The sequence below is a fragment of the Betta splendens genome, chromosome 11, assembly GCF_900634795.4.
Source record: "Betta splendens chromosome 11, fBetSpl5.4, whole genome shotgun sequence".
In the NCBI taxonomy this organism is placed as follows: domain Eukaryota; kingdom Metazoa; phylum Chordata; class Actinopteri; order Anabantiformes; family Osphronemidae; genus Betta; species Betta splendens.
The window spans coordinates 8,452,933-8,478,381 of record NC_040891.2 but is presented as its reverse complement, the minus strand read 5'-3'; the positions used below and the strand labels follow the sequence as shown (position 1 = coordinate 8,478,381).

The following is a 25,449-nucleotide window of genomic DNA, read 5'->3' as shown; positions in this document are numbered from 1 at the left end:
GATAGGCTTCCTGGTGGAAGTTATAAGAATTACGGACTTGATTGCATCTGTGCAAGTCTTGATTTTTGTCTGTGTGTGTGTTTAGGTTCTCTCTGATGAGGGGCTCCAGCTGTGCTCGTCTCTCCGTACTTTTGCTACTCAGGTATACGCTGATGCAATTAATCTCTCGTTTTTTCAAAATCGTGAGGAACACGAGTGCATTGGACGTTTGAACGTAGAAGTTAAACATAAAATGAGATGAGACAATAGAACTCCTTCTTTTCTGATGACCAGGATTTATGACCAACTCATCTGTATTCACCCACGTACACCCACCTGTGCCCCTTCCCCGTTACGCCTCTCACACACACACCCGTATCACACATTGTGGCACGCCACAGTGTCAAATCCGCCTTATAAATCACACAGCGAGAGCAGGAAATTAAGACTGTCACACGCTTTCGCCGTCCTCCTTTCCTGCGAATTGAGATCCAGCAAACAAATGCGGCCCGAGTGCCTTCCTCCCCCCTGCCTTCCTCCATCCTGCTCCCCAGGTCCTCCGAGTTTAATTAAACGGCTCTCTTTGACAGCCTTTAATGACCGGCATTTGTCACTGCCGCGTCTGTGGCTGTGCATGTTTGTGCACGTGAGGAGGGGGCAAGGGCGGAGGAGTTGACTTCCACTGTCCAGTACTAATTCATAATAAGCAGGTCCGGCTCTTCAACTTGCTTCAGCCGTCTGATTAATTACATCAAACCAACTGGTGCTAATATTCCTCTCTCACCCGCTGCTGGCACCTAACACACTTTGCTGTTGTGAAGGTGTTTATGCATATTTATTGGAGTAAGCCTCCAATAAACTTACTTTTGCCACTTGTACACTGAGAAAAGCGTGTTTTTAGGTAATTTACACACTTTTACACACTTGTAACAGATTGATGGCCCCCGTGCCCGAGATCCGGGGATTAACTCAGCTGGATAACAGACTTAAGCAGTAGATCAAGACTTGGCTGTTGCGGATGGATTGCATATAGCAACATTACATTGGAATTTACTTTATCCTTCTTCTTTTACGATTTATTCTGGTTGACATTGTTTATAACACTGTAAACCCAGTCCAGTAAATCTATCCATACCTGTACATTAATCCGACTCTGTGGCTAAAACCACCATAAACACTCTCTGATCTGCCTGAAGAGACATCTCCAGCTCCTTTTCTGTCTGTCTGTCTGTGTGTTCCAGCTGGTTGATGAGGAGAAGCCTGTAGTGATGACAGAGATGGAGAAACTGGTGGCACTTTGCCAACAGCTGCAGATGGGGGCCAAGACTCCTGTACAGGGCAAGACTGCCACCTTCCAGAAGGCAAGTATACTACGCCTATGCATATGTGCATTAGATTCAGATGTGCAGCTAGTTCTAACTCAACAGTTTTAATTTAATCTTTCCAAGCCTTGAACTGTTCTGTTTGATACTCATCAAAACCACAACACAATCTACCACAAAGCCCGTCTTTTTGTGAAAGGGTCATTAGCTGCACTACATTTCCACGAACAGACAAGCATCAATGAAGGGCTGAGCTCACCATAAAGCATGGCTAACTCCCGTTACTTCATAGCTGGCTACCGCATAATCGTTGAGTGATCTGCGAGTAACACCATTATCGAACAAAGTGTGCTGGATTAATGAATGTCTATGAGGAATTAATGAGCATCTTGGGCAGGGATGAGCTGCCTTGGGTCACCTTGTAATAAAAGCAGAGGTTGGAATCAAAAGGACAGGATGAAGAATAGTGTGTCCTCTGCTGATTAATGAGCATCTCTTTGATATGTACTGGCTCCCATTTCTGTCTCGCCATCCTAATGGTCACTAGATCATTCAGCACCAACGGTTCAGTGTTTGTCACTTTTAGGAACTGATGTCAAATCATATGTTAAAGCCAGTTTAAGTTGTGATGGTAATCGTACGTGTGTTGCTCTTCTGCCTAAACTACAGATGTATCGTTTTTTTTGCTTTATTTCTAGGTGGACTCGTCCATTCAGATGACCAGAAGCATACTGGCTGTGGTTCTCTCGATCATCCCATTTTGTAACAGAAAGGTGATTGAACAGGACATGGGACTCATGTCTGTGAAACTCAATGTATTTTAATGAAGGGTGGCTGTATTTACATTACATGACAAAAACGTTCATATATCCTTATGAACATATCCAGGGCACCAGAGATTAACATTAGTGTAGAGTCGCGACTAGCTACATGAATTAATATAGATATACTGAATCAGCTCTGTTTTAGTCTCTACTATCTTTAGCAGCTAAACTTCCTAAACAGGTAGTGTGCTCTGGTTTTTACTAAAACACCACTGGCTGCTGCACCTAAAGATTGTGTATGTCAGAGTAAGCTACATGATCCTCAGTTGTAAAAGCAGCCCCTTTGGCATATGTAGTTATGGAATCCAATCAGAATAGATGCAACCTTTAAAGCGTCTTACAGCGTATTTATTTAGCTAGTTGCCCATTTGTTGTTATAACCCTTTACATACCATGTCTCTTCCACGGATGTTCGGTACATTTGCAGTATAAATCAGAGAGGAGCAGCCTGGGTTCCCCACAGGACTGGAGAGAGAAGCTGGATGCATCCACGCCTGTCAAGGAGGAAGGGGCTCTCAACAGCAAAAACACCAATGGCTTTGGTGTCAAGTCCTTGGAACAAAACATGGCTGTTCTCAACCTCCTGGAGAGCAAATAGATCAGGAAATGACACCCTCCCGTATTCCACTTGGAGCAGCACAAAGCCAACTTCACCTTTCTGGAGAAGGTAATCCAAGAAAGTCTTTACTTCCATCATCCTCATGCACTCACCGCCGGGTGAACCACAGCTTGCATGGGGTGAAGATGGTTCTATGACTGACCCAAGTACTGTTGGATTACTACATTTGTATTTGCTTTCTGGATAGTGAATTCAAATGTTTAGTGCCCAGGGGTGGAGCACACCACACCAGGAAATTGTTCCCTGAAGCAGCAGTTCCACACCAGTCCACAAGGTGGAGACAATCAGCCAATACTAAGACTATACCATTGGTAGTCTCCTCTGAGAGAATCCTGATATTGGAATCAGTTTTATCACTGACCTTAATAGAATACAACTGTTGATAAACCAGGCTTTCTATTAAGTTCAGCCATACATCTGTCTAAACTATGTGCCTCTGTGTAACAAGAGCATTAGCTTTGTGATGTGCTGTAAACGTGTCACACATTTTAACCAAATGGGAAAATACACATAGTGAAAAGGCTGAAACCCCATTGTGCATGATGCCCTCATCACCACTCCTTGTGTTTACGTCTCCTATGGACACCATCCTATGCTTGTAAAGTTAACTCTTGTTATGTAATGCTAGCTATAGTGGTGCATTCTGTCCTTGATCATTGGCACGGTATTCAGTGTCTCACCTGGAAAAGTAAATAATTTAAAAGTTGATGACACCATGTGGTTAGTTTCTAAATTCCATATTGTTTTCGATGAAATATTTCCCATGTGCCATATTACTGTCATAATGCAAAAATGTTCTATTTAATGCCAAATACAACTGACTTCATGATGATGCTGCGATACTCAGCTTACTACTAGTAGGAAATATAAAACTTTTAGTGTTACAGTTGATGACACCATGTGGTTAGTGTCTAAATTCCATATTGTTTTCGATGAAATATTTCCCATGTGCCATATTACTGTCATAATGCAAAAATGTTCTATTTAATGCCAAATACAACTGACTTCATGATGATGCTGCGATACTCAGCTTACTACTAGTAGGAAATATAAAACTTTTAGTGTTACAGTGTTCATTACTGGATTGTTATTTGTTCTTGGGGTCAAGCTGATAAAGATGATGCTGATACTTTTGAAAAGTTCAGACAATACTTCCTGATGTCCTGAGTATAATCAAACGATATTCTGTATATACTGCTGTACTCCTTGACTTCAACCACCCCCCATAAAAGAAAAAAAAGACAACCGCGACTTGTCTGAATTGGAGCCATAAAGTGTACTTTTCCTTGTGAAGCCACCTGGTCAGCAAACGCGTATTAAGGTATATGATTTGTATAATGTGGTACTTGAATCAGATGTATTCCCACACAGTAATGTATCCTAAAGGTAATGACCCTGGTACTAGGTCAAGATGTAATGATGGAAATGATTAGCATACGATAAGCTCTAGAATCGCTTTGTACAGTGCGAATGCAGCAAAGGAAGCTGGGTATTGTAGTGGCTCTACAGATGTGAAGAAATTACAGCTTTAGTTTTGGATCATCTATTATTTTGACAAATAAAAGGCTAATTAAAGTGACACAAAAATAAATAATATTTTTCTTGAAGTGTTGTTGGTTGTTTTTAATGATTTCTACAAAAATAATTTTAACTGAAGAACTGGTATAGAATGAAAATAATCAGTCATGCTTCCCAACCAATAAAAAAAGCACTTCAAATGGCCAGGCTTCCTGAAACGATCAACATATAATAATACAGAGGCACAGTGCAATGCTTGCCTTATGTGTGAAAATCCATTAGAACGGCCCTCAAGTCAACGTCAACTTCTAGGAGAGTGTCCACGGTTTATAAACCCACTGTGTGAGATGTGAAGTGAATCTGAAGAGAAGCAAGCTCTTCCAAACAGTCCAAACATGAGCACTGTGTCCTGTCAGGAAGGTTGGGACTCTGCAGCACCTCGTTTGGAGACGACCTGCTCAAACTGCTCTCTGCTGAGTAGATTTTCTGTTATGCTCTTGCTCTCCTCAAACTTTGGCAGGATGACAGCAACGTATCCTTCAGTGGCTGGCTGTTCATATACACAGAATTCAAACAAAAAGGCCTTTAGAATATTTTAGCCGATGTGCAAATGTACTGTAAATCAATAGATGCCTAACGCAATTTACATCATATCATCCAATTCAATTTAACTGATGATAACAGTCACCCACCTTCTCCAGCAAGAGGGAAGGTGTTTCTAAAATATTTTCATTGACTTCCAGAAGACGACCACGGATGCAGCTATGAGAAGATGACAGATGTGAATGATTCTGACACATAACCAAGCAGAACGTTTTCCAAGAACATTGGGAGCGTGTACTCACCTGTAGATTGTGTATTCTGTTTCATCAGTGCATGTTATCCTACACAGAGGCGCAAAATCAGTAAGGAACTGACCCCCCTGTCACATGGAAAACGACAGACATATTAAATACCAGGAAGAAAAAAAACACATGTACAAATACATTTACATACAACCTTTGATAGTTACCCGCTTGGATTTCCCGGAGACTTTATTGCTGAGCCGACTGCAGCCGTTACTGATCTGGTAATTGATGCTTTTGACTGCACGTCCATTCTGGAGGATGGGGTGAGTCTCTGCTAAAGTGACGACACATAATCTGCAAAGAACAAACAACGAACCTTTTGATTATTTTCAAGATAAAGTAAACACAAACAGCCAAACCACACGACTGCAGTGGGTCATTGTTTAGTGCCAGACTATCACTCAGTCCACTCGCTTCCTCCTCACAGCTCTCTTACCTGTTTGAATGTTGCAGGATGCAGTGGTCCTCACATTGTTTCCCCTTCATATCTAAAGAAAGCAATAACAAGCATCTTAGCGTATTCGTGACATGTTCCCACTATGTATGTATGCTGCCCCCAGTGCCATCGCTCTCTCTGTCCTGGAGTTCAACTAGCCTTAGCTGCTAACGTCATAGACACTTTAGAGAGACTTATTTACCGGTTCTGTACCAACGAGTGAAATATCTGTCAATAACTGAAGGCGCACTGTCCGCTGTGTCTTTCGGCTCCAAGCCGTCCATCAGTCCTCACCACACACACACTACAACTAAAAGAAAAATTTACTGCAAAGGCGCAGTTTGTCCGCTGGTGACTTGACGGACAGCGATTTGTGTAACACTCAATGGGTCCGTCTTTAAAACCAATCCGGAAACTTTAGAAGGACTTAGTTCCGGGTGTGGTTCTCTTCTCGGAACAGGCTTAAAATAAGAGCAAATAGTGCGGACTGTCGCATCTCCTTAACGCACAGACCGTTTGATCTTTTATTAACACCTGCTTTACGGTGTTACTAACCTACCTGACAATTTAACCTTTGGATAGGTGACCACAGATCTGCACATTTTTATACATTAAAAAATACTGCGATGATGAATTTTGAGCCACTTCAGTGTTTCATTCAGAGCTTCATTAGTAAAAAGCTACAGTATTAACTGGCTTATAACGCTTTCAACCATAAAAACACTATTATTTTATCTTTTGATTTGTGATAATGCAGTTAACTGCCAGTTGTTTGAGCACATCCTGCTTTAATATTTTATTTGATGTGTCAAAAGCAAAAAAATACATATGTAAATATATTTATAAACATCAGAGCTCAAATCATTTTTTATTTGTTGTTCATATGGTGCAAACTCTCATGTTATAAGAATTACCCTATAACATTATAAGAACATTTGTTCACTTTGCCCACAAGATGTCAGACTACTGTTAACAACAATTTTCCACTTAGCTGCAATGATGTTAACAATTTAAAAATAAATGGGTTGATTTTGTATCCCATTATGCAATGGAATGCTTTGAGAAAGAATGGATGCAGGAATGACGTGATGTCTATCCTCTTCACTGGGTCTGTGTCTCTGACTCAGACGCATGTCATAGCTGACATATCTGGCCAATTGCACACTGTGGTCAGTGATATGGGAAGATTTCGACTGCAGCAAAAGAGAGATTAAGAAACTATGACTTCATCTTATTTACATAATTGAGAGAAGTAGCGTAATGGCTGCTTTCCTATGTAACTACTCACCATTAGCAAGTCTTGGAAAGATTTACTGTCCTGACCCTTCATAATGACTTTTTCCATTACTGCTCCATCTGTGGTGGGCTGCTTTTAAATTGGAGATGAAACACAAACCCTTGTGGAAATATCGGGGCTACCCCAAAGATATGCGATCAAACCTTGCATCAGATTTAAAATAGACTCAGGCCCAAGCTTTAGTAGGATTTAACACTTCTACCATTTTCCAGAAATAACTTCCAGAAAACTATATCAGCTACTGTTAAAGGGAACAAGTACAGTAGATGACCAGCAGCCAAACACAATATACTGTAGGCACTGGGACGGGAGGGAGAGGAACAATGACCCGTATGTCCTGATAGAAGCCAGGTTACCACACAGGATGTTGGTATGAGAATACATGTATGTGTTTATTGTTCTTCTCATTGCTTATGTGTCTCTGTCACTCTGTGTAAATTTCTAGCCTATTAACCGTTGCACACTGAGGTTAACTCGCTTGGCTGTCAGACAGACATCTCAAGTGTCTCCAGCTGCGCAGGCTTCTGTGTGTGATGTCCACGTTTCGCAGCTCCACGTCAGCTACGGCTGCAGCAGCTCCTCTGCCCCGGCCGGCTGTCTGTGCTACGGCTCCAGCGCTCCTTCCCTGCACATGGACCTTGTCCAGCATGTCCCTGTCTTTTGTGCAAGAGAAAAGCCCGATACTGGAGGAGAAAGCCTCCGACCAATCGCACTGATTCTTCACACAGAGCTCTTCTTATTGCTACAGTACTCACCTAAGTCACAAAAAAATGTAGGATTTCCTGTACTTCCAGCACAGCAAAGACCGATGGGCTTTTTCTACAGTATTGTACATATGGAAAGAATTATTGCAAGAATGAGGATTTTTTCCTTAAGTGTTCCGTGCAGACAGACTATCAGCCACACTTTCAGCAGTTCATTGGCGTGATGGGGACTTGAATGCAGTCCAACACCGCTTCAGCGTCTTATCATTTAATGACTGTGTAGGAAAATAGAGGGAGAGATACGCTACAGATAGAAATACTGCCAGGAAGGAGGAAGACACACACACACACACACACACACACACACACACACACACACACACACACACACACACACACACACACACACACACACACACACCTGCATTTGCCATTAAACAGATCCAGATGCTAAAATACACATTTAAAATCATCAGCATTTGCTGACATTTACAGTGAATTAATATATATAAATATATATTGATATTGATGAATTATTCTTAATCCCCTGGAAAATTTTACATCAGTTGATGCTGCTTTAAATGTGGAGCTTTACAGAAGTGTTTTTTTGTGAAGATCAGCAGGCGGAGGGACGATCAATCATGTCATGTTATTTCTGGCCCCTCTCTAAAGGCAGCGAGGCCTCAGGCTCATCTGACTGAACGTGGACCAGGCAAACACAATATTTAACTTTCTCGTAACAACAGCAACAAAGCACATTCATTAAACACTAAGGCTTTATTCGTTTCCCTATTTGTTCTGCTGATGGGTTTGTATTAACACATCCACTCACTGGACGTGGGAGCAAGGGGAGGAACACGTGTGACTTCACGCAGCCAGAGCGTTATTTACACTTTCTCTTTCAGGTTAAGCTCAGCTGACGGCTCTCGTCCTACGCTTAAAAACATCTGCTGGATGTTTGCATTTCACAGTGATTTCCAGATAGTGCGACCAGCTCCAGATGCAGTCACAGCATAAAAGTATTTGACTCTTTGAAAACTGAACCTATGATTTGATTAGGATAAAATACAAGCATGTGTGTTGTGAACTGGGTTAATGAAGCTACGTTACAGAGGAATGTTCCAGTAGCTGTGAGACAATCGTCCAGGAGATCATCAGTCACTTTTTCTGCGACGCATCCATGTCTCCTCCACAGTCTGACCTGGTGCTTTTCTCATTCTTTTTCCTCTCTCCGTCTTTGAAGCACTTCAGGCTTCTTAGCATTAATATGTTCACAGCTGTCCTCCTGCTTGTCCGTCTCCAGAGACGAATGGGATCCAACAGGAGCTGATGGCAGTGGAAAGAACACACACGCTGCCAGGTAGAAAACAGTGCTTGTGCACACGGGAGGATTTATATCCAGGTATTAGGAGGTTTTAGCTTTAGATCTTTACCATTGATTCCTGATTTTACTGGATGTGGGATTTTTGTCGGTTTACTAACAAATACATTTCTAAGTAAACCCATGCAGACTGTGTTAATTATTCAAGAAGCCACGTGGCAAACAGCTGCTTGGAAAATCTTCACGGTTTGTGAACTTTCCTCCAGCAGGACTCCTCCACCTCTGTCGCTCGAGCTCAGCCGGAGCTCCATCGGCGGCGCAGCCCGGACCTTAGATTTCATCCTGGGCCATGTTGTGCAGCCGCGTCCCAGAAAACTCCATGTACAGATCTGTGAGCACTATTAATGTCATCAACTCAATGAGCCTCGTTTATGGGAAACGATTAAAGGAATGGGAGTCGACTTGGATTCCTCACAGGCCACACAGGGACAGGCTATTCCCTGGCACACATGTGGACCTTTGGAGCCTTTGTTTGCTTTTCCCTGTTCCTCTGGAGAGCCTTGTTTATAACTGTGTCTGTTGGCTGTGGCGCTCGGTTCTCAGACGAATCCTTTTCTCTTGCTGCATTTTGTTAAAAGTCATGTATTTGCAGCACTAGTCTTTACTGGTAACGAGGAGCAGGAAGCAGCGTACCTTCATTCTGGGCAGGTGGACGAGCTGTGGGCCGACGCACACGTTTAGACACCATTCACACCCACTGCTTATAGATAGCACTTCGCTGCTTGTATGAGTATAAATATCTATGCATGTATGTGTAAATTGATGGTGCTATTTGTGCTGTGTTTTCGCGCTGACCACTTCCTCCATGCGTAGAATACAGATCAGCCGGCAGGCGTCCCGTGAAGCGGTGAAGTCAGAGGTTTGGACAGCTGTGCTTCAGGCTAGATGGGAGGATATGGTGAGATTAGATGAACCTGATTAACAGAAACCAGGCTCTGGGGTGAGGAATCACCACAAGTCTCTTCATTTCCTTTACTTAGCCCACTTTTCATGTGTCAAGATCCTATTCCTAGAGATGGAGCCAAGCGTGGCCTCGCGTCGTCTTCCTCTTATTGTTTTTGTTCAGAGTGGAAAAAGGCCAGGTGTGTTCTTGGTGCTTACATCAAACACATTCTAATGGGGAACCATTAGTCATCCTGAAGATGGGGTTTCCTCATGAGACACCACTGAGGGCCTTTGTTTTCCCCGTGTCCACACAGATGTGTGATGATTGGCTTCATAATGGAGTATTGTCTGTCTTGTGTGCACGGGGGTTATGGTAAACGCTTGCAAGACCTTGAGGAAGTATGATTTTGAAATCCAAAGCTATGTGGTGACACCACTGGTGATCACACACTTTCCTCTCCTCCTCCTACTAGTTGTGCGTGGAGAGGTGTGTGTGTGTGTGGGGGGGGTTAATTAGTTATTGCTGACTGGACTGCAGCCTCTGCATGATACGGTAGCAACCAGATGTGCGATGGTTCCACTCAACACGCACTTTATAATGAGGCAACGCAACCATTTGATCCTCCTGTGAAACGCTGACTGGTCACACGCAGGTAGGTCATAAAACGCTGGCAGCCTCCGCAGCAGCTACTGTTAAAGGAGCGTGAGCATGAGTGGGGTTGTGCTCCTCAAATAAACTAGCGAAACTGTTGGCAGACACACAAAGTGTTTTCTACAAGCGATGAGGTTTCACATCACTTGATGATAAAACGTACAGTAAGAGGCTCTTTAAACGCCTCCGCACAACCTTCAATTGAGATTTTCACTTCTTTGTTTTTTGTTGTCGTTGGTTTGGATATTTTCCCGACACGGGGAGAACTGTAAAGAAGGAAATAAAAGACGCGACAGACGTGAAGATGCCGTGTCGATTCTTTCCTCAGTGACTGTGAGCGTCTATTCTTGGTCGTGTTTGTGATCTTTAGACTCTCTGACTCATTGACGCTGGCTAGAAGGTGACAGATGCTGGTTTATATTTGCGGCCACGGCCTCGTTTGTGGTCACTTGATCTGGTCAAGAGTCTGAACGTGATAAATGCAGTTGCTCAGAACGGCGTGAGTCTGGAACAAATGATTCCACCGCTGATTAATAAAGCTGAACTTTACTTATCTGTCGGCTCGTGTTGGTCATCAGATTAGATTTCATTCATTAGCCTTGCTGTCATGTCATGTGTGGAACACTGAGGGTTTTGCAAAGGCAATAAGTTCCACAGTTCCACAGAAGAAGCTCAACAGATCAACGCTTGGGCCGAATGTTTAAATGTAGGAAGTCTGAGAGGTTCTCCGACCATTTTAGCATTAGCCATTAGGCTAAAAACAGGCTTTCAACAGATAAACTACTACATACATTATGTGATACAACAGGCACGAGGGCGACGACTGTCTCCAGGCTGTTTTACGGCTTTTACTGTAAGTTCGGCCCTCACGCTGGGTTCCCAGCGCAGACGTTACTGTCTGTGGAACAGGACACGACCCGCTCTGCATCAAACAGCAGGCAGACGACGTTTAAAGAGCCAGACACGTCCTCGAGGAACAAGAGAGATCAGAGGAGAGATTAAAGAAGACGTGATACTGGCCTCAGTGATCCCTGACCCTGAATAAAAAAATATTAATATTACAATGAATCTAATTATTAATCTAGCGATTGAGAATATGAATAATGAATGAGAATGTGAGTCATAGATTTCCATTCAACGTTTGTTAGAGGAACCATTTACACTGACCTGTCATGGTTAACACTGAATAACCGTGACTGATCAAGTTTCCATCTGACTGTTAACCGCTCAAGCAGTGCATGCTGGGAAGTCAGGATAATGCAGCAGGTTTGTTTTTGTTCTGTTCACTGATCCCTTATTTATTGTAAGTATAAGTTAGTAAAGCATTTAACGCTGGAAAAGAGTTTGAAAGCCACAAATACATACTCTACATATGCATTAACATTAAAACTCAGCATTCTCTGTGCTCCTAATGAAGGTCTCACGTCCTTGTTCTGTGGGAGACGTGTGTCACAGTCGTATTGCACCCACTGTCCAGTTCAGCTCCACTCAGGTCCATGAATATAAGAGGTCGAGCAAAACAGCGTGATGCTGTTCAAGTACTGCAAAGTGCACAGTCACAGACTAAAAGTAAAGGCACGCGGCTCCTCTGCAGCCTCCGAGCCTCTAGAACTCGTCGTCGTAGTCAATGGTGGGGAGGCTGTTCTGAGGAAGCGCGTAAAACGATTTGCTCTTCTTCTTCCTGCTCTGGGCTCTCACTTGGGCCGGGTCCTCAGCGCCGGAGAAGGACAGGTAGGCGGCGATGCTGTTCCGCACGCCGTAGCTCACCACGTTGTCGTTGCAGGCGTCGGTGCTGACCAGCTGCGTCCTGCGAGGGGCGAGAAAAAGCGGCCGAAGGCGTCAAAAAGGGCCGAAATAGAAATAGAAGAGAAAAGAAAGATCTGCTCCGTCGTCGTGAGCCGCCGCCGCCGCCGCACCTGTCCACCTTCTTCCAGTCAAAGTTGTGTCTCATGAGCACGGGCGGGGCGATGGGGTGGGCGTCGGCCTGCGGGGTCAGGCCCGACAGACACGGGGACGTTAGCGCGCAGCACAGGCCGTCTGCAGAATCTTAAAAAGCGACAAAGAAGGAAGTCAAACGCTGGGAGCTTCGCTTTGCCACTTTCACAGGCCGCCGCTCATGCAAACGCACAGCCGGGCACCGCTATTAGAATAACACGGTGTTACCAAGTGTATTTTCCTCTGTGACCGCAACAGTTGTGATGAAACGTACATTTAGCATCGTGCTTCCTGTTTTTCTTATCGTCTTGTGCAGGAAATGTGCAAAAAGCTGAAGACGCTGTTCTATATTGAGACCATTATCAGCTATTTTCAGTCGTTCGCCCACCGGAGTAGTGGTTGATCATGTCCTCCAGGCACTGGAACGTGAGGCGGGGGGAGATGTAGTACCAGCTGTTGTCCAGCCTGAAGATGCGATAGTGCTTTATGATCCGGTGCTTCACCGACAGCGAGTACAGGCCTGAAGGACACAAGCGGCAGAGACTGTGGAGCAGGTTTTGGTTCGTGTGGATGACGCGGATGTGAAATTAAATTCTACCCCCTGGGGAGCTAGTGCAGTCAAGTGGAAACTGGAAACAAACAAATATTCAAATCTATTTCAGTCTCGATGTGGTTTGCTGCTATCTCTTCCTCCTCCCTTGTCTCACCATTGCTCAAATACCCCCCCCCCCCCTCCACCTGCCGCCGCTGGGCTCGTACCTCTCTCCCTGCTGCTCTCCCGCACCAGGAAGGAGCCGGCTCTGTTCCCGGGCAGCAGCAGCAGCTCCTCGGCCTTCTGCCTCTCCACGCCCTCGAACAGCCACCTGGAAACAAGGAGGCGAGAGTCAGCGCTGCGGTCTGAGCGCACGGCATCCGTCAAACCGACACACGCAGCTCGTGTGTCACAAGTCTGTCACAACATCCCATGAGGAAGAGACGCAGCAGATGAAGGTCACATTTGTCCGACTGCGGTGGAAAAACATGTTTTTTTATATCCCGACATACTGGATGGTATTAATTTTAGCCCCTGACTTACCCATGGTACACCTTTGCCACATGGCTGCTGGGTATGTAGTTCTCCTTTCCTGTTTGGACCGAGCAGACTCTCCACCAGTACGCTTCTCTAAACACCATAGAGCAGCAAAGAGGAATCAACAACTGAACGCGGGTTCGAGCACTTCTCTATACTGCGTTTACAGCCTTCAGTCATCCTCTGTTCAGCTTCCTCATACGTATTTAGCAGCTATTTTCTAGCAAATGTGCGTCTGTCAGGGGAGATTTAACAGATGCTCGTACTGTGCGAGGACCCGGAGCTTCTCTCCCATTCGGTAAATGGGCTCGCTGACTTCAGGGGCCGGGTAGTCCTGGAGCACCACCACAAGGCCGTCGTCTTCAGAAGCTGCGCACAAACAGGACCAGAAGCGTCAGGAATCAGACACACGTGTCCCCAAAACCCCGATTAGCCTCAGACTCATGTCGGTGAACCCGCTGGAACATGCAAATAGAAGGTTCCCGGCACAAGAAATCAGCGTGCTTTGATGCAGGACCCATGCAAAACGACGAGCAGCCGCTCCGCGCCGCAGGCGTGGAGGAGGTCTCACCCTTCGTGGAGCCGTCGTGGTTCTCGCGGGGGGCCTTGTTGCCGGCCTTCGCGCCTCGCATCATGTTCCCCATCCTCCAAATGCATCAGACGCCGGCTGGAGGCGGTAAAGCGAAAGAGGCTGAAACGAAAGACGTGGAGCCAACGCGCTGTTAGAGGCTGGAGTTTTATGAACCTCCCTCGGCGGCTGCGCCACGACGTTTGCAACTTCCTACGAGCTGACCATTGAACGGCTCTGATGACAGGCGTAAAATGGGGAAGCTGAGGCCAGATGCTATCAGACCTATTTTCCACTGCACTTAAGTGTCTGTGCCAACACTGACATTAGTGGCGGACTGCAACTAATACTTGTTGTTGTTAAGAACAAACACCCTGTAGCTTGTTTGCATTTCAACAGAACCTGCCTGCGAAGTCACATCACGGCGTTCAGGCGTCCGGCGCCGAGACGCAACAGCTGCTTCATCTGCGGCACAGGAAGAAAACCGAGCATCGGCCGCCGTCTCCTACCTGTTGGACTAGAAGCTCGCCCGGCGGGAGAGAGAGACCCCACGGCTCAGGCAGGACATGGCGGCGGCGGCGGCGGAGGGACGCGGCGCTAGAGAGACACCATGTTCACCGTGTTTGAGAGAAATGACCCGAGTGCGGTGAGAGCGCTGCCTCTGACGGCACGGCTTCCTGTAACGAAAGAGGAAGAGAAGCGTCACTCAGAAGAGAAAAACAGATTGCAAAAGCTCTAGAGCCGCCGCGAACGGGCCTGAATGTGTCCTCTTAATGTTCTACATCCATCCTGTAACTAAGCAGAACAATACTATTCTTAATAAGGTTTCAAAATCATCATCATCATGTTATTGTGACTGTTATAAGACATCCTTGTCTATGAAGCAGAGCTGTGATCTCTGCAGCTAAAAGCCTGAATGAAGGCACGAACACTGAGCACACACGATGTTATCGGACAGTTTGTCCGTCAGCAGAGAAGAAGTGGCACAGTTTTGTTTTCAGCCTGCGTCTGAAAGCGTCACAGTAGCTAAAGGATCCCAGAAGAATCCAGTTTCATATCTTTAATATCATTTATATATATATATATAATCATATGAGAGGAATTATATATATATATTACACGCACATGTTCATAATGTCTCTGGGTTGAAAGTGGGATTTGTTTTAATATTTGATCTGGTGAATGTCTTGGAATGACTTTTGTTCCGATTTGAAGGGGAACTGAAAAATTACTCTCTATTTCTCCCCTCACCACACACACTACTACTCATCTCATGCTTTATTATTTGCTATATAATGATGTAATAGTAGCATTGTTGCCTCCCAGGGCGGAGGCACTGTTGTGTGATGGGGGGGGTTGTTTTCAAGTGTGACCCTGAGACAAACCTGTGACCTGTCCAGGATGCACCTCTCCATTTATTAACTCAAATGTTACATAAAGACAGATGGAGCAGATCCCTGCTTATGTAACCTTCAGTCTTTGTGCCATAGTTGGTTTATTATTCTCAGGACAACTTAGCTCATGTATTTTCCATATTAAATCCTGGACTAGTCGGCTCCACGTCATTACGCCTCCTTCTCCTGTCACCTTGTCTCTATAATCACTAAACGGTTCAATAAAAACGAAACCCGGGGCAAAGCAAGAAATCAGGCACACTGTTAAAATAACTAACACACAGGACGGGCGATAGAATTCTAAAGCTGACTTCAGCCTGCAGTTGTTGTGGCTTGGTGGGTGGAGGCTGGTGTCAGACGCCAGGAGTCGAACTGCTGCGGCTGCAGGGACGGAAGGAAGTCTTCGTCTGCTCTAGATGAAAATAAATAAGGCAACACTGCTTGCGTGGTGTTAAGAGCTCGTTAGAGCTTCTTCAAAAAAGCTTTCGCGTCATTTCCTGTGGCCAGTTTGATACATTTATAGAATAGGACTGTCATTTTTCAATGACACTTGTGCTGAACTGGAAGCCATTTTGCATAGATACACCTTCACCACGCAGCTCTCTGTTCCCGCGCAGCTCCCGGCTCCTGTCACTCCCGCTGCCACGACCACGTGTGTCCTTGAATGAGTCACGGGCCGACAGACCGCAGGTAAAACTCCAGAACCAGCTCAAAGGGCTCTTTGTCAGATGAGCAGCGTTGTTAAAGTCATTATTTAAAGGTGCCGCCCATTCAAATTACATCTATTTATGAGGGTGTTTATTGGACAGAGTTACCAAAATAAGAGCTGCTTGAAGACGATGCCACACGTGAGGCGTTGAGCAGGTGTGTACAGATGTTACAGGTTCAAAGGTCTGAGTCTTTTCAGTGCGTGACTGAGCTGAGGCCACTTTACACGTTGGCGATGGCCACTGAGCAGCTGAGGCACGTGCTCCGCGCTGGTGGCTGGATGTGTTTGAACATTTCAAGTCGCTTCCACACCCAGTGTTTAAAATTACCAAATTGCCGACTCTTAGGAGTTGCCGTTATAATATCTTTTTTTTTTCCCCACAAGTCTAAGTCGAAATGGTTCATATGGCTGGAAGCAGCTGGAAGCAGCCATATGAGAGTGAAAGCAAGAGGTGAGCGTTGTTATAATGAACCCCGCCACAGTTCCTCTTTTTTTATAAAAACAATACACATTCCACGCGCTCGGACTCCAGTATTTAGTCTTTATGCGGCTCTCACTCTAATGAGCAGTGTCTAAATGCAGCAGCAAGGCTGACCCCACTGGCCTGGAAACCACAGGATTGACAGGCAGCTGTGTGTGTGTGTGTGTGTGTGTGTGTGTGTGTGTGTGTGTGTGTGTGTGTGTGTGTGTGTGTGTGTGTGTGTGTGTGTGTGTGTGTGTGTGTGTGTGGCACTTTTATCCACAGACTTTATGGGTTTGAAACACTGCGGGCCTAAAATACTCCGATCCACCCTGCTCCAGCAGTTAGCCTGTAATCATTAATGGCTGTGACTGTATGAAGGCATCTGGAGCATCTCACCGACCGAACACTCTGGACGGTAACCAGAATCTCTCTGCTTCTCACATCCATTACTGCATTCCTTCAAAATGATCCCTTTAGAATAATCCACTGGTGATTTTTACCAGCGCTGCTCTGTGTGTGTTGAAACAGAAACCCTGTGTCATTCTGCTTTAGGGTCACTTCACATGAATCACGCGGTGGCTTTTGATTTCGCAACATACAGTAATGATGAACGATTGCATTATAAACCCTGAGCCTGTGTACGAGTTTCATGGCTGGAAACGGATCCTCCTGCAGCCGAACAGAAGCCGCTCCGCGCATCATCATCAACAACAACAACACGGCTCGCGCCTGAAAACCTTTTCCAGACCTGAAACCTTCATTCCTACGACGAACGAGACCTGACTCGACTTAGGAAAATGTTACTCAGGCGAGTTACATCACCGACATGTGAGCCGCGACCACCGTTAAAGAAATGTGCCGGGCGCCTAGAGGAAACAGGCTGCAGCTCCTCGCTGCTGTTTTCAGCATCAGCCGCCCAGTCTGTAATTACCTCCACATACTGTACATCTGCAGCATCTGCAGCATCGGCCGTTCCTGCGTTGGGCTGAAAACTCCTCCGCGCTCATTAGTGAGTCGTGGGAGAAGATGCAGCATCTCCTCCTCCATCTGCATGTTACCTGGGGTTGTTCCAGGCCGAGTCTGACGCGCTGCTATCGGATCAGGTGCAGTCTTGCACTAATTGTGCCATTAAACTAACAAGCGTGCGTGCAGCCTAATCCCCAAAGAGGGAAAGTGTTGCTAATGTCAGCACGTCGCCCAGGTCTGTAATCAGCGATGCTACTGTATGAGGGCCACCTGTGTATTCTGGCTGCAGCACCCACCCACATACACACACACACACACACACACACACACACACACACACACACACACACACACGCAGGATAATGCAAGCCTTCACGTGCACGGCCCACTAACTACCAGCTCCCTCTCCAGCCGGCTCTGCCAAGCCCATAATGAGAGGAGAGTCTGCCTCTGGACCCAGTCGCCTCCTCCAGCGATCCAGATGTGAGTTTAGCCTTTATCGCTGCGTCATCGCGTACGACCCAGTCATTACGGGCCGGCGAGCTGTTTTCACCGTGCACCTGTGCAGGTACATGCTGTTTGTGAGTGTGTCTAAAGCCCCTGGAGCCAGACATCATGCTGCAGTCAGCTGTGGTGCAGGCAGAGGAATGTGTGAAGGCTGACGCGTCAGTAGGTGGAGAGGGGCGATCAAGCAGCCTGAGCAACGACGATGTGGCACATTATATAAATGTGCCACAGCTGCTGACTATATGCTGTTCAGCTCCACTAAAGGCAGGACTCGGAGCTGTTGCCGCTGGGTGATATCAGCTGGACACTGACCTGCTGATGATTTGCGCCTCTAGAAAAAGTGAAGTCAAAAAGTGTTGCATAACGAAGGAAACCACAGGTTTTCCACTGGCAGCGGCTCAAAGTCATTCAGCGCTTTGCTGGCACTTCAGGCACATCGTCAACTTCATGACTTCACGGAGAAACAATCACAAAAACACACCGTTAAAGTTTAATTGCAAACAATTTTTACATTTATGGCCCATTTACTTCTTAGGTTTATGATGATGTCATAGGCCTTTGCTTCGTGTTTAAGGTGAAAAAACTGAATTCATATTTATCTATTCATCTATTTTATTGTAGTTTAGGACAAGGTGATCTACTTAAATAGCATCTTTGCATGTGACTGTCTATTTGTACTGATGAAAAAGACTAGAGGCCTGACTTTATGTTTTACTACTAACTGTGAACATAATTGACGTACAGGTTCGGCTTCGTCCCACTGTCTTATTCATCCTCCCCTTTCAGCCACAGAGTCGATGGCGTCTGAATGGAGCTAATTCGCTGCAAAGCTGCCAGTAACTGATTCCATGAACCCTGGGGATTAGTTACTGGTATAAGACATGTGGCGTTAAATCCCCAGCACACCTACGACTCATTAGTCCCGTCAGTCACGGACGAGCACGGGATCACAGGATGGAGAGCTGGGCACGACCCGACCCAGGTGCTGTGTACACATCTGTAGCTCAGAAGGAGCCGGTGTCGAGCATCGGCTCCAAGTGGAACCTCTCCAGACTCACACATCCTGAGGCCGGGCCTTTGGAGCCGGCGGGTCAGCCAGGATAAACTAGACAAAGCATTCCTGGGACGGGCTGGGCTCGCGTCGCAGAGGAATGCCAGGACGTTCATCACCGACGCAAATCCACCCGGAGACGTTTGTGTTTGTGGGACGCTCAATATCAGAAAAGACAGTGTTTAGCTTGAATTACAGCCAAAGCCACACTGAGCTGAAATGCATACGCCTCACTGGGCCGCCTGTCGTTGGCCCCCGCGCCCACGCTCTAAATGCAGCTTTTGTTAAGCGCAGCTCTCGAGAGCGGCTCGCGATTCTGGAGCGTTGTCGTCCTTCTGCCAGACGGAGTCAAACAAGTAAACATGAACCCAACGTGAACCGGGCCGGGACCAGGATCCGCGCTCGTAGCTGCGAGGAAACACACTTCACCTTAATTTACCTTCAATTCCTTCCTCTCTCCTAAAAAAAAAACGCTGCTGTGACTGCGACTAAAATGAGAGTTTGCTCTGGCGCTTTCTGAGCGTTCGCTGAGCGTGTCAGGATTTTCCACTTAAGCGCAAACAAGCGTGAACATCCTCCTACAGCTGCGAGTTATTAAAGGCGACGGCTCATTTACACAGATATGCAGACCGACAGCGGGCTAATGCAGCGTATGTGTGAACCTATATTTTCATCACGCTGGCGTTACACCTTAAATGAAACGCACTGCGACTCGCTCACGAGAGGAATCGCTCGCCATTAAACTGCTTACACTGATGTCGGGTTGCATCTGTGGAGCCCGGCACATGTTTTTCTCAGTGTAGGAGCCTGAGACCACAGCTATATAAAGACAACGTAATTACTGGACTGGTCTGAGAACAGCCCTTCCTCAGTCACACGCACACATACATGCAAACAGGCTGCTAGTACGCTTTATGTACAGAAGCCATGCAGATAACAGAGTTCTGTCTGTTAAATATATGTGATGAGCAGTAGCTGGTTTTCTGAGCTTCACAGAAAGTCCCATCATCTGAACAAACATCCCACGCTGATGCTGGGATATGATGGAACCTTTCCATGCATCACCTCAAGGTGCTGTTAACTCCTCGGCCCGTTCTGAGGAGGATTAACGACTCCACTTGACTTGGAGGCTTGAAGTTTTCCAAAACACCGTTTGACTGGAAGGCTCCTGTGCGGTGCGAGTGGGTTTTAATGAGGGGATTTTCACTTTGACCAGCTATGCAGGACTCCAGTCGCAGACGTTGCTGTAATCGGCCCATCGGTCACATGTACATCGTGTATAGACATGAAAGACGCCCAAAGAATTCACGAGTACAAATACTAACTGGGAGTGACTCACTGGCTCCGTTGTTTGCTTTGGTGAACTCTGGTTCAATCAAAGTTTGCAGATTGAATATTTTGACTTAGACTTAATCGTCCACTAACCTGCCACCATGGTTCGACTCCTCACTCTCTGTCCTCGTGGACAGGTGTCATCAGACTCAGGGCTGTTTGCATCAAAGTAAAGACAAAGTTCAACACAGAAATATGAACTAAAATCCCTGTCACTCTAAAACCCAAGGTACCAAAGCACCAGCAGTAACAGAGAGGCAATGACAATCAGCAAACCCACAGTGATGCGGTGGAAGTCATGAAAGATGTGTCAGCGGGTGAAGGTGATTGACGCGATTGAGCAGGAAACAGGAAGAGGAGTGACGTCACACACAGACAAACGCAGCAGCGCCTCCGACGGCCAGAGGTTCGAATTGTCACACACCTGAATTAAACAAACAGAGGTCTGTTTCCACTGGAAGGTTGGCCACATAAAAACCTTCCCTGAGGTGAAGGTGCCGAGGTCGTGAACCGCCCTAGACGCTGCCCCCGAGTGATGGATGCTGGTTCCTCCAGAGGAAAAGAAGCTTTTTCAACATTTGTGCATCGCTGTGAAACCTTTTGACCAAAGCTAAAGCTTTCCACAAGTGTTTCAGCAGACAAATAAACAACTACAAGGCATCAGCTGATGATGGAGCTCTGCACGCTGAGGGGAGAGGTGGAGAATAGGTTGCGCAGGCTTGCTTGAAAAATGGAGAGAAATCGAGCATGAGAGAAGGAAAAACACGAGGGGGGAGGGGGGTGGAGGGGTCGCCTGTCCCAGTCGGAGCTGCTCAGATCAGCTCGGAGGCTGACAGCTCTGTGACAGGGATTAGAGGGCTGCCTGTAAATAATAGGGACTCAAACCCGAGCTCCCTCCTCCACGGGCCGCTCGTTCCCACAACCCACACGTTCTCACTCGCCGCCGCCTGCCGCGCGCGCGCTAATTCTCCCGGCGTTCGGGTTGCTGTTAGCCATATTCTCACCAGCAGATCACAGGGGCCAGAGTTCCAGCATAAGTGAAACCCAAGGCCTTTTCCACATGGCTGGAAGGCAGGTAAATCATTGATTTACACTGAGCATCTTTGGGCCAGACTCAGAGACATAGCTTCTGTAGGTGGCAGCCCCCCATCATTTATGTTATAAATAAACATATAGAGATATGTGGCAGCTTCACTTGACGTGATCAGCCATCAATCAGAGAGTTGTTTTCAGAGACTTTGGGACCACGTGGGCCCTGGATCACAAGTGTCACCTCAGCCTGGGTTAAGACACGCCCTGAGCAGCGCTCCAGAGGAGGAGGATCGGGTGAAAGTGGAGCGAAGGGAGGAAGGAGAGGAGGAAAGACCTTACGTCAGCCGACGCTTTAATAGGCCGTCGGCCCGCGTGCCGACTCACACGGAGGCGCGAGGGGGTGACAGCGACGGGCCGAGGATGTAGCGCGACTGCACGTTTGGAGCGGGACTAATTTTGGATTCAATGCCTTTGCAGTTCGTCGCCAGTGATGAGTTGGCTCCTGTTGTGGATTCTAACAGCAGCCGGGATTCAACAGGTGGGATGGAGCGGACTTCTCTCCGCCGTTCGGTTTCGTTTATGTGCAAGCTGCACTTTTGACTTTATTAAATCAGTCTGAACTTAAATAGCCCTGTGTCATTTATATGCCATATACATAAATATGATACGTAGCGAAACCTTTATGAGAATATTAATTTGAAAACCGTCATGTCAACAGTGTGACTGACCTGGAACATTCCAGTCTTCCCCAAAGTCTCATGAGAGTCATCCACGATTTCTCCCCTTCAGTTTTCACTGAGATGCTGACGTTTGTCATCGTGCAGCTTCAGGGTCTGTGTTGTGATTTAGCGCCCCCTCGCGGCCTCACGGCGGACTGCTTCATTAAGAGGTTCATGATTTGATTTGAAACCCTTTTTCCAGCAATAGTAATAACTGTACTAGCTTTTATTTGTTTATAACGATTTTCTCATATTGGAAAACCTCCACCTGAAGTGAAGGGTTTGTCTTTTTCATTGGATCTGTGCAGAGGCTGCAGGATAAAAAAGGCCCAAACGAGCAGGGGATCAGGTTCTTCTTGTTATTAGCTGATGAGCCCACATGTGGCATGTTTTCGTGAGCCCACTTAAATAGATTGAAAATCCTGATGACCTTTGAAGGCATCCAATTTGTGCATTGTGAGATCAAATCATTTCCTCCCTTGCAGAAATAATTTCTTGACGTTTCTTAATCTCTAATTCATGCATCTGATCTTTCCATGATAGTGATTACCAGGAAATACTGTTTAAATCAAAACACGCTGACCTGTTCTGTGCAGATGAGCTATTTTAGGGCTGCTGATTGCATTAGTCCAAGGCCATGTTTTCATAATGATGCTGTGAAACACCCGCCTCTCTTTGCTCTGCATTTAGTTTGTTTGTTTTCAGTAAATTAGCCCCGTAGCTGGAGGCTAAATTAACTCTTGTGATGAATTGCTTAGCGGCGCAACTGTGATTAAAACTCATTTATCTGCATCAGCTTCTATTATCGTGCTCAGCGGTTATTAATACGAGCGTAGTTCCATTAAAATGCAGAGAAACAAGGTCAGCGCATGACAGGTAGTGATTAGGTGATGATTAAGGAGGTTTTCCTCACTCGGCAACCTCCTCAGGACCATCGGCTTGGTCCCAACACAAGCAGAATTTAATCGGAATCCCAAAAAAGGGCTATTTGTTGTCAGGAGCCCAAGCAATAAACCAACGACACACATTTCCTCCTGTGAGACTTCAGCTCGTTTGCTCCAACGACCAGCGTCCGAGCGGCGGAGCTCAGCCAGAACATCTGCTTTTAGTTGTGTGAGCACATGGCGGCTTCCAGCGTCCGTTAAGCTGCACTGGCAGAGTCTTGTTGTTTAGCACAGTTGCAGATTTATAATGTGATGATGGAACACCTCCAGAACGTTACAAAACTGAATTAATAAGATCACCCCCGCAGGATGCTCATTCATTTTTATAGTCTTTTTTTTTTCATTTATTGCACAGCAGGATCAGACATGAGACAGACATGACAAATAGAGGGTTTAGTGAGAGTCTCTTGCTGAATGAAAGAATTCAGGATTAATATCTGAAATATGAGCCGAGCCGCAGTGGATCAGATGAAAACTATTTGATCTGGAGGGAAACTGTATCTCCTTGAGCCCCAGTGGGATCAGAGCTCTCTTTAAACACCCGCACCCGATGAGCTCGGCCTCACGCGTCTCATTTTCCCACCAGGCCTTCTCCCAGAATGCCACCGCACCCGCGCCCCCCGCTGGGGACCCGCACGCCCGCACGCCGTACTGCAAGTGGCCGTGCGAGTGCCCCGCGCCGGCCCCCGCCTGCCCGCCGGGCGTGAGCCTCCTCATGGACGGCTGTGACTGCTGCAAGGCGTGCGCGCGGCAGGTGGGCCAGGAGTGCAACGAGGCCGACACCTGCGACTACCACAAGGGCCTCTACTGCGACTACAGCGCCGACGCGCCTAGGTACGAAAAGGGAGTGTGTGCATGTAAGTGTCACCCGGGTGAAGCACGTTTCTGGTGGATAATGCCCTAATGCATCGGTGCTCACTGCTTGTCCTCCCTCACCCCCCGCGGTGCCAGACATGGTGGGGACGGGCTGCGAGCACGACGGCGTCATCTACCGCAACGGCGAGAGCTTCAAGCCCAGCTGCAAGTACCAGTGCCTGTGCGTGAACGGCGCCATCGGCTGCGTGGCGCTGTGCACCGAGTCCCGGCCGCCCCGCGTGTGGTGCCCGACGCCGCGCCGCGTCAAGGTCCGCGGGCAGTGCTGCGAGAGGTGGATCTGCGAGGAGCCCAGGAGGGGGCGCAAGACGGCGCCGCGGCACGCCGTCGAGAGTAACGTCTCCTTCTAGACTAGAATCTTGGCTTCTGGCCCCGGTCTAGTCCTCGGTTGTTTAGTGCGGCCGTGCTGGGAGCCCCGGGCAGAGGAATGCGAGGCAGGATCTGTCTGGGTTGCATAAGGAAATAAACCAGCTCCAGACTCAGAGGAAAACACAACTAGAGGATTCTGAGTAAAACCAGATGCAGTACAAGGGAATGCAGTGTTCTCACAGTAAAATATTACAGGGACAAGTAATTCTCCATAAAATGGGTTCTCATTCATGTTATTAACCTCATAATGCACAGTAGGTGGTTTAATAATTTTAAATGGCTGTATACAGCCATTTGCAGACTTGACTTCGTTCATTCATGTCTCATCTGTCTCTAAAACGACGCAGCTTTACCGGCCGACACCGGGAGTTGGCACGAGAACTGCATTACCCAGACTACCTCATGGAGCCCCTGCTCCAAGACGTGCGGCCGCGGCCTGTCCTTGAGGATCTCCAACGCCAACGAGCGCTGCGAGCTGCTCAAGGAGTCCCGCCTCTGCAACCTGCGTCCCTGTGAGGTCGACATCACCAAGCACATCAAGGTACGTGCAGCGCGTGTGAAGCGATTGTTGCGAACGTTCCCCGCCCTCACGTGTCTTCATGTCACACCGTCAGCCGGGAAAGAAATGCCTGAACATCTACAGGGAGGATCGGCCCTTCAACCTCACCATCTCGGGCTGCACCAGCAAGAAGCAGTACCGGCCCAAGTACTGCGGGGTCTGCGTGGACGAGCGCTGCTGCATCCCCTACAAGTCCAAGACGGTGGACGTGGAGTTCGAGTGTCCCAACGGCTCCGGTTTCACCTGGAAGATGATGTGGGTCCAGGCCTGTTTCTGCAACCTCAGCTGCAAAAACCCCAACGACATCTTCGCTGAGCTGGAGAATTACTACGGTTACCCCGAAGTCATGAACTAAAGAGGATGCTCAGCGGTTTTGCATTTGTAATATATATAATAATGGACAACAGGTTTTCTCTTTTTCCTATTGGAAAAATCTGTAAATATAAAATAAAAGTATGTGTTTGACAAATATTTGGAGACGTGCCTGAGCCAGT

At 46.9% G+C, this 25,449-nt stretch overlaps 4 protein-coding genes across 8 annotated transcripts in view; 2 read left to right on the top strand and 2 right to left on the bottom strand.

The window, feature by feature from the left end:
* The window catches only part of ctnnal1 (catenin (cadherin-associated protein), alpha-like 1), a 36,957-nt gene extending 32,606 nt beyond the window's left edge, over nt 1-4,351 (top strand). For all 4 annotated transcript variants that reach the window (XM_029167137.2, XM_055513044.1, XM_029167136.3 and 1 more), the window contains exons 16-19: nt 86-142; nt 1,221-1,340; nt 2,000-2,074; nt 2,553-4,351. In XM_029167137.2, the coding sequence (XP_029022970.1) occupies nt 86-142; nt 1,221-1,340; nt 2,000-2,074; nt 2,553-2,723 (423 nt within the window). In that variant the 3' untranslated portion in view covers nt 2,724-4,351. The remainder of the gene's footprint in view (nt 1-85; nt 143-1,220; nt 1,341-1,999; nt 2,075-2,552) is intronic.
* A 1-nt stretch (nt 4,352) lies between these two features.
* On the bottom strand, nt 4,353-5,939 carry abitram (actin binding transcription modulator). The gene is made up of 6 exons (XM_029167332.3): nt 5,749-5,939; nt 5,547-5,598; nt 5,275-5,404; nt 5,108-5,184; nt 4,955-5,024; nt 4,353-4,812 (listed from the first exon to the last, which is right to left on the bottom strand). Exons 1-6 carry the CDS (start codon nt 5,828-5,830, stop codon nt 4,675-4,677), a joined length of 549 nt encoding a protein of 182 aa, XP_029023165.1. The 5' UTR covers nt 5,831-5,939; the 3' UTR covers nt 4,353-4,674.
* A 5,649-nt stretch (nt 5,940-11,588) lies between these two features.
* On the bottom strand, nt 11,589-14,716 carry sla1a (Src like adaptor 1a). 2 transcript variants are annotated; one of them, XM_029167299.3, is made up of 8 exons: nt 14,547-14,716; nt 14,041-14,160; nt 13,736-13,838; nt 13,476-13,562; nt 13,160-13,263; nt 12,789-12,920; nt 12,382-12,511; nt 11,589-12,272 (listed from the first exon to the last, which is right to left on the bottom strand). In XM_029167299.3, exons 2-8 carry the CDS (start codon nt 14,111-14,113, stop codon nt 12,071-12,073), a joined length of 831 nt encoding a protein of 276 aa, XP_029023132.1. In that variant the 5' UTR covers nt 14,114-14,160; nt 14,547-14,716; the 3' UTR covers nt 11,589-12,070. The 2 variants fall into 2 exon arrangements, with proteins under 2 accessions (XP_029023132.1, XP_029023133.1); XM_029167300.3 differs by lacking the exon at nt 14,041-14,160 and having other exon boundaries at nt 14,547-14,714.
* Nucleotides 14,717-21,807: 7,091 nt separating this feature from the next.
* Nucleotides 21,808-25,426, top strand: ccn4a (cellular communication network factor 4a). The gene is made up of 5 exons (XM_029167278.3): nt 21,808-22,029; nt 23,741-24,011; nt 24,106-24,360; nt 24,744-24,937; nt 25,011-25,426. The coding sequence occupies exons 1-5, from the start codon at nt 21,982-21,984 to the stop codon at nt 25,308-25,310; spliced, it is 1,068 nt and encodes a 355-aa protein (XP_029023111.1). The 5' UTR covers nt 21,808-21,981; the 3' UTR covers nt 25,311-25,426.
* Nucleotides 25,427-25,449: the final 23 nt, after the last annotated feature.

Coding starts and splice junctions, on each gene's coding strand:
- sla1a (XM_029167299.3), bottom strand. CDS start 14,113: ATGGGGAACATGATGCGAGGCGCGAAGGCCGGCAACAAGGCCCCCCGC. Junction 13,264..13,475: donor GTGGCAAAGGTGTACCATGG/GTAAGTCAGGGG, acceptor CCTTGTTTCCAG/GTGGCTGTTCGAGGGCGTGG. Junction 12,512..12,788: donor CATGATCAACCACTACTCCG/GTGGGCGAACGA, acceptor TCGCTTTTTAAG/ATTCTGCAGACGGCCTGTGC.
- ccn4a (XM_029167278.3), top strand. CDS start 21,982: ATGAGTTGGCTCCTGTTGTGGATTCTAACAGCAGCCGGGATTCAACAG. Junction 24,012..24,105: donor CGAAAAGGGAGTGTGTGCAT/GTAAGTGTCACC, acceptor CCGCGGTGCCAG/ACATGGTGGGGACGGGCTGC. Junction 24,938..25,010: donor ACATCACCAAGCACATCAAG/GTACGTGCAGCG, acceptor TCACACCGTCAG/CCGGGAAAGAAATGCCTGAA.
- abitram (XM_029167332.3), bottom strand. CDS start 5,830: ATGGACGGCTTGGAGCCGAAAGACACAGCGGACAGTGCGCCTTCAGTT. Junction 5,599..5,748: donor CACTCGTTGGTACAGAACCG/GTAAATAAGTCT, acceptor TGCTTTCTTTAG/ATATGAAGGGGAAACAATGT. Junction 4,813..4,954: donor CTTCCCTCTTGCTGGAGAAG/GTGGGTGACTGT, acceptor GTATATGAACAG/CCAGCCACTGAAGGATACGT.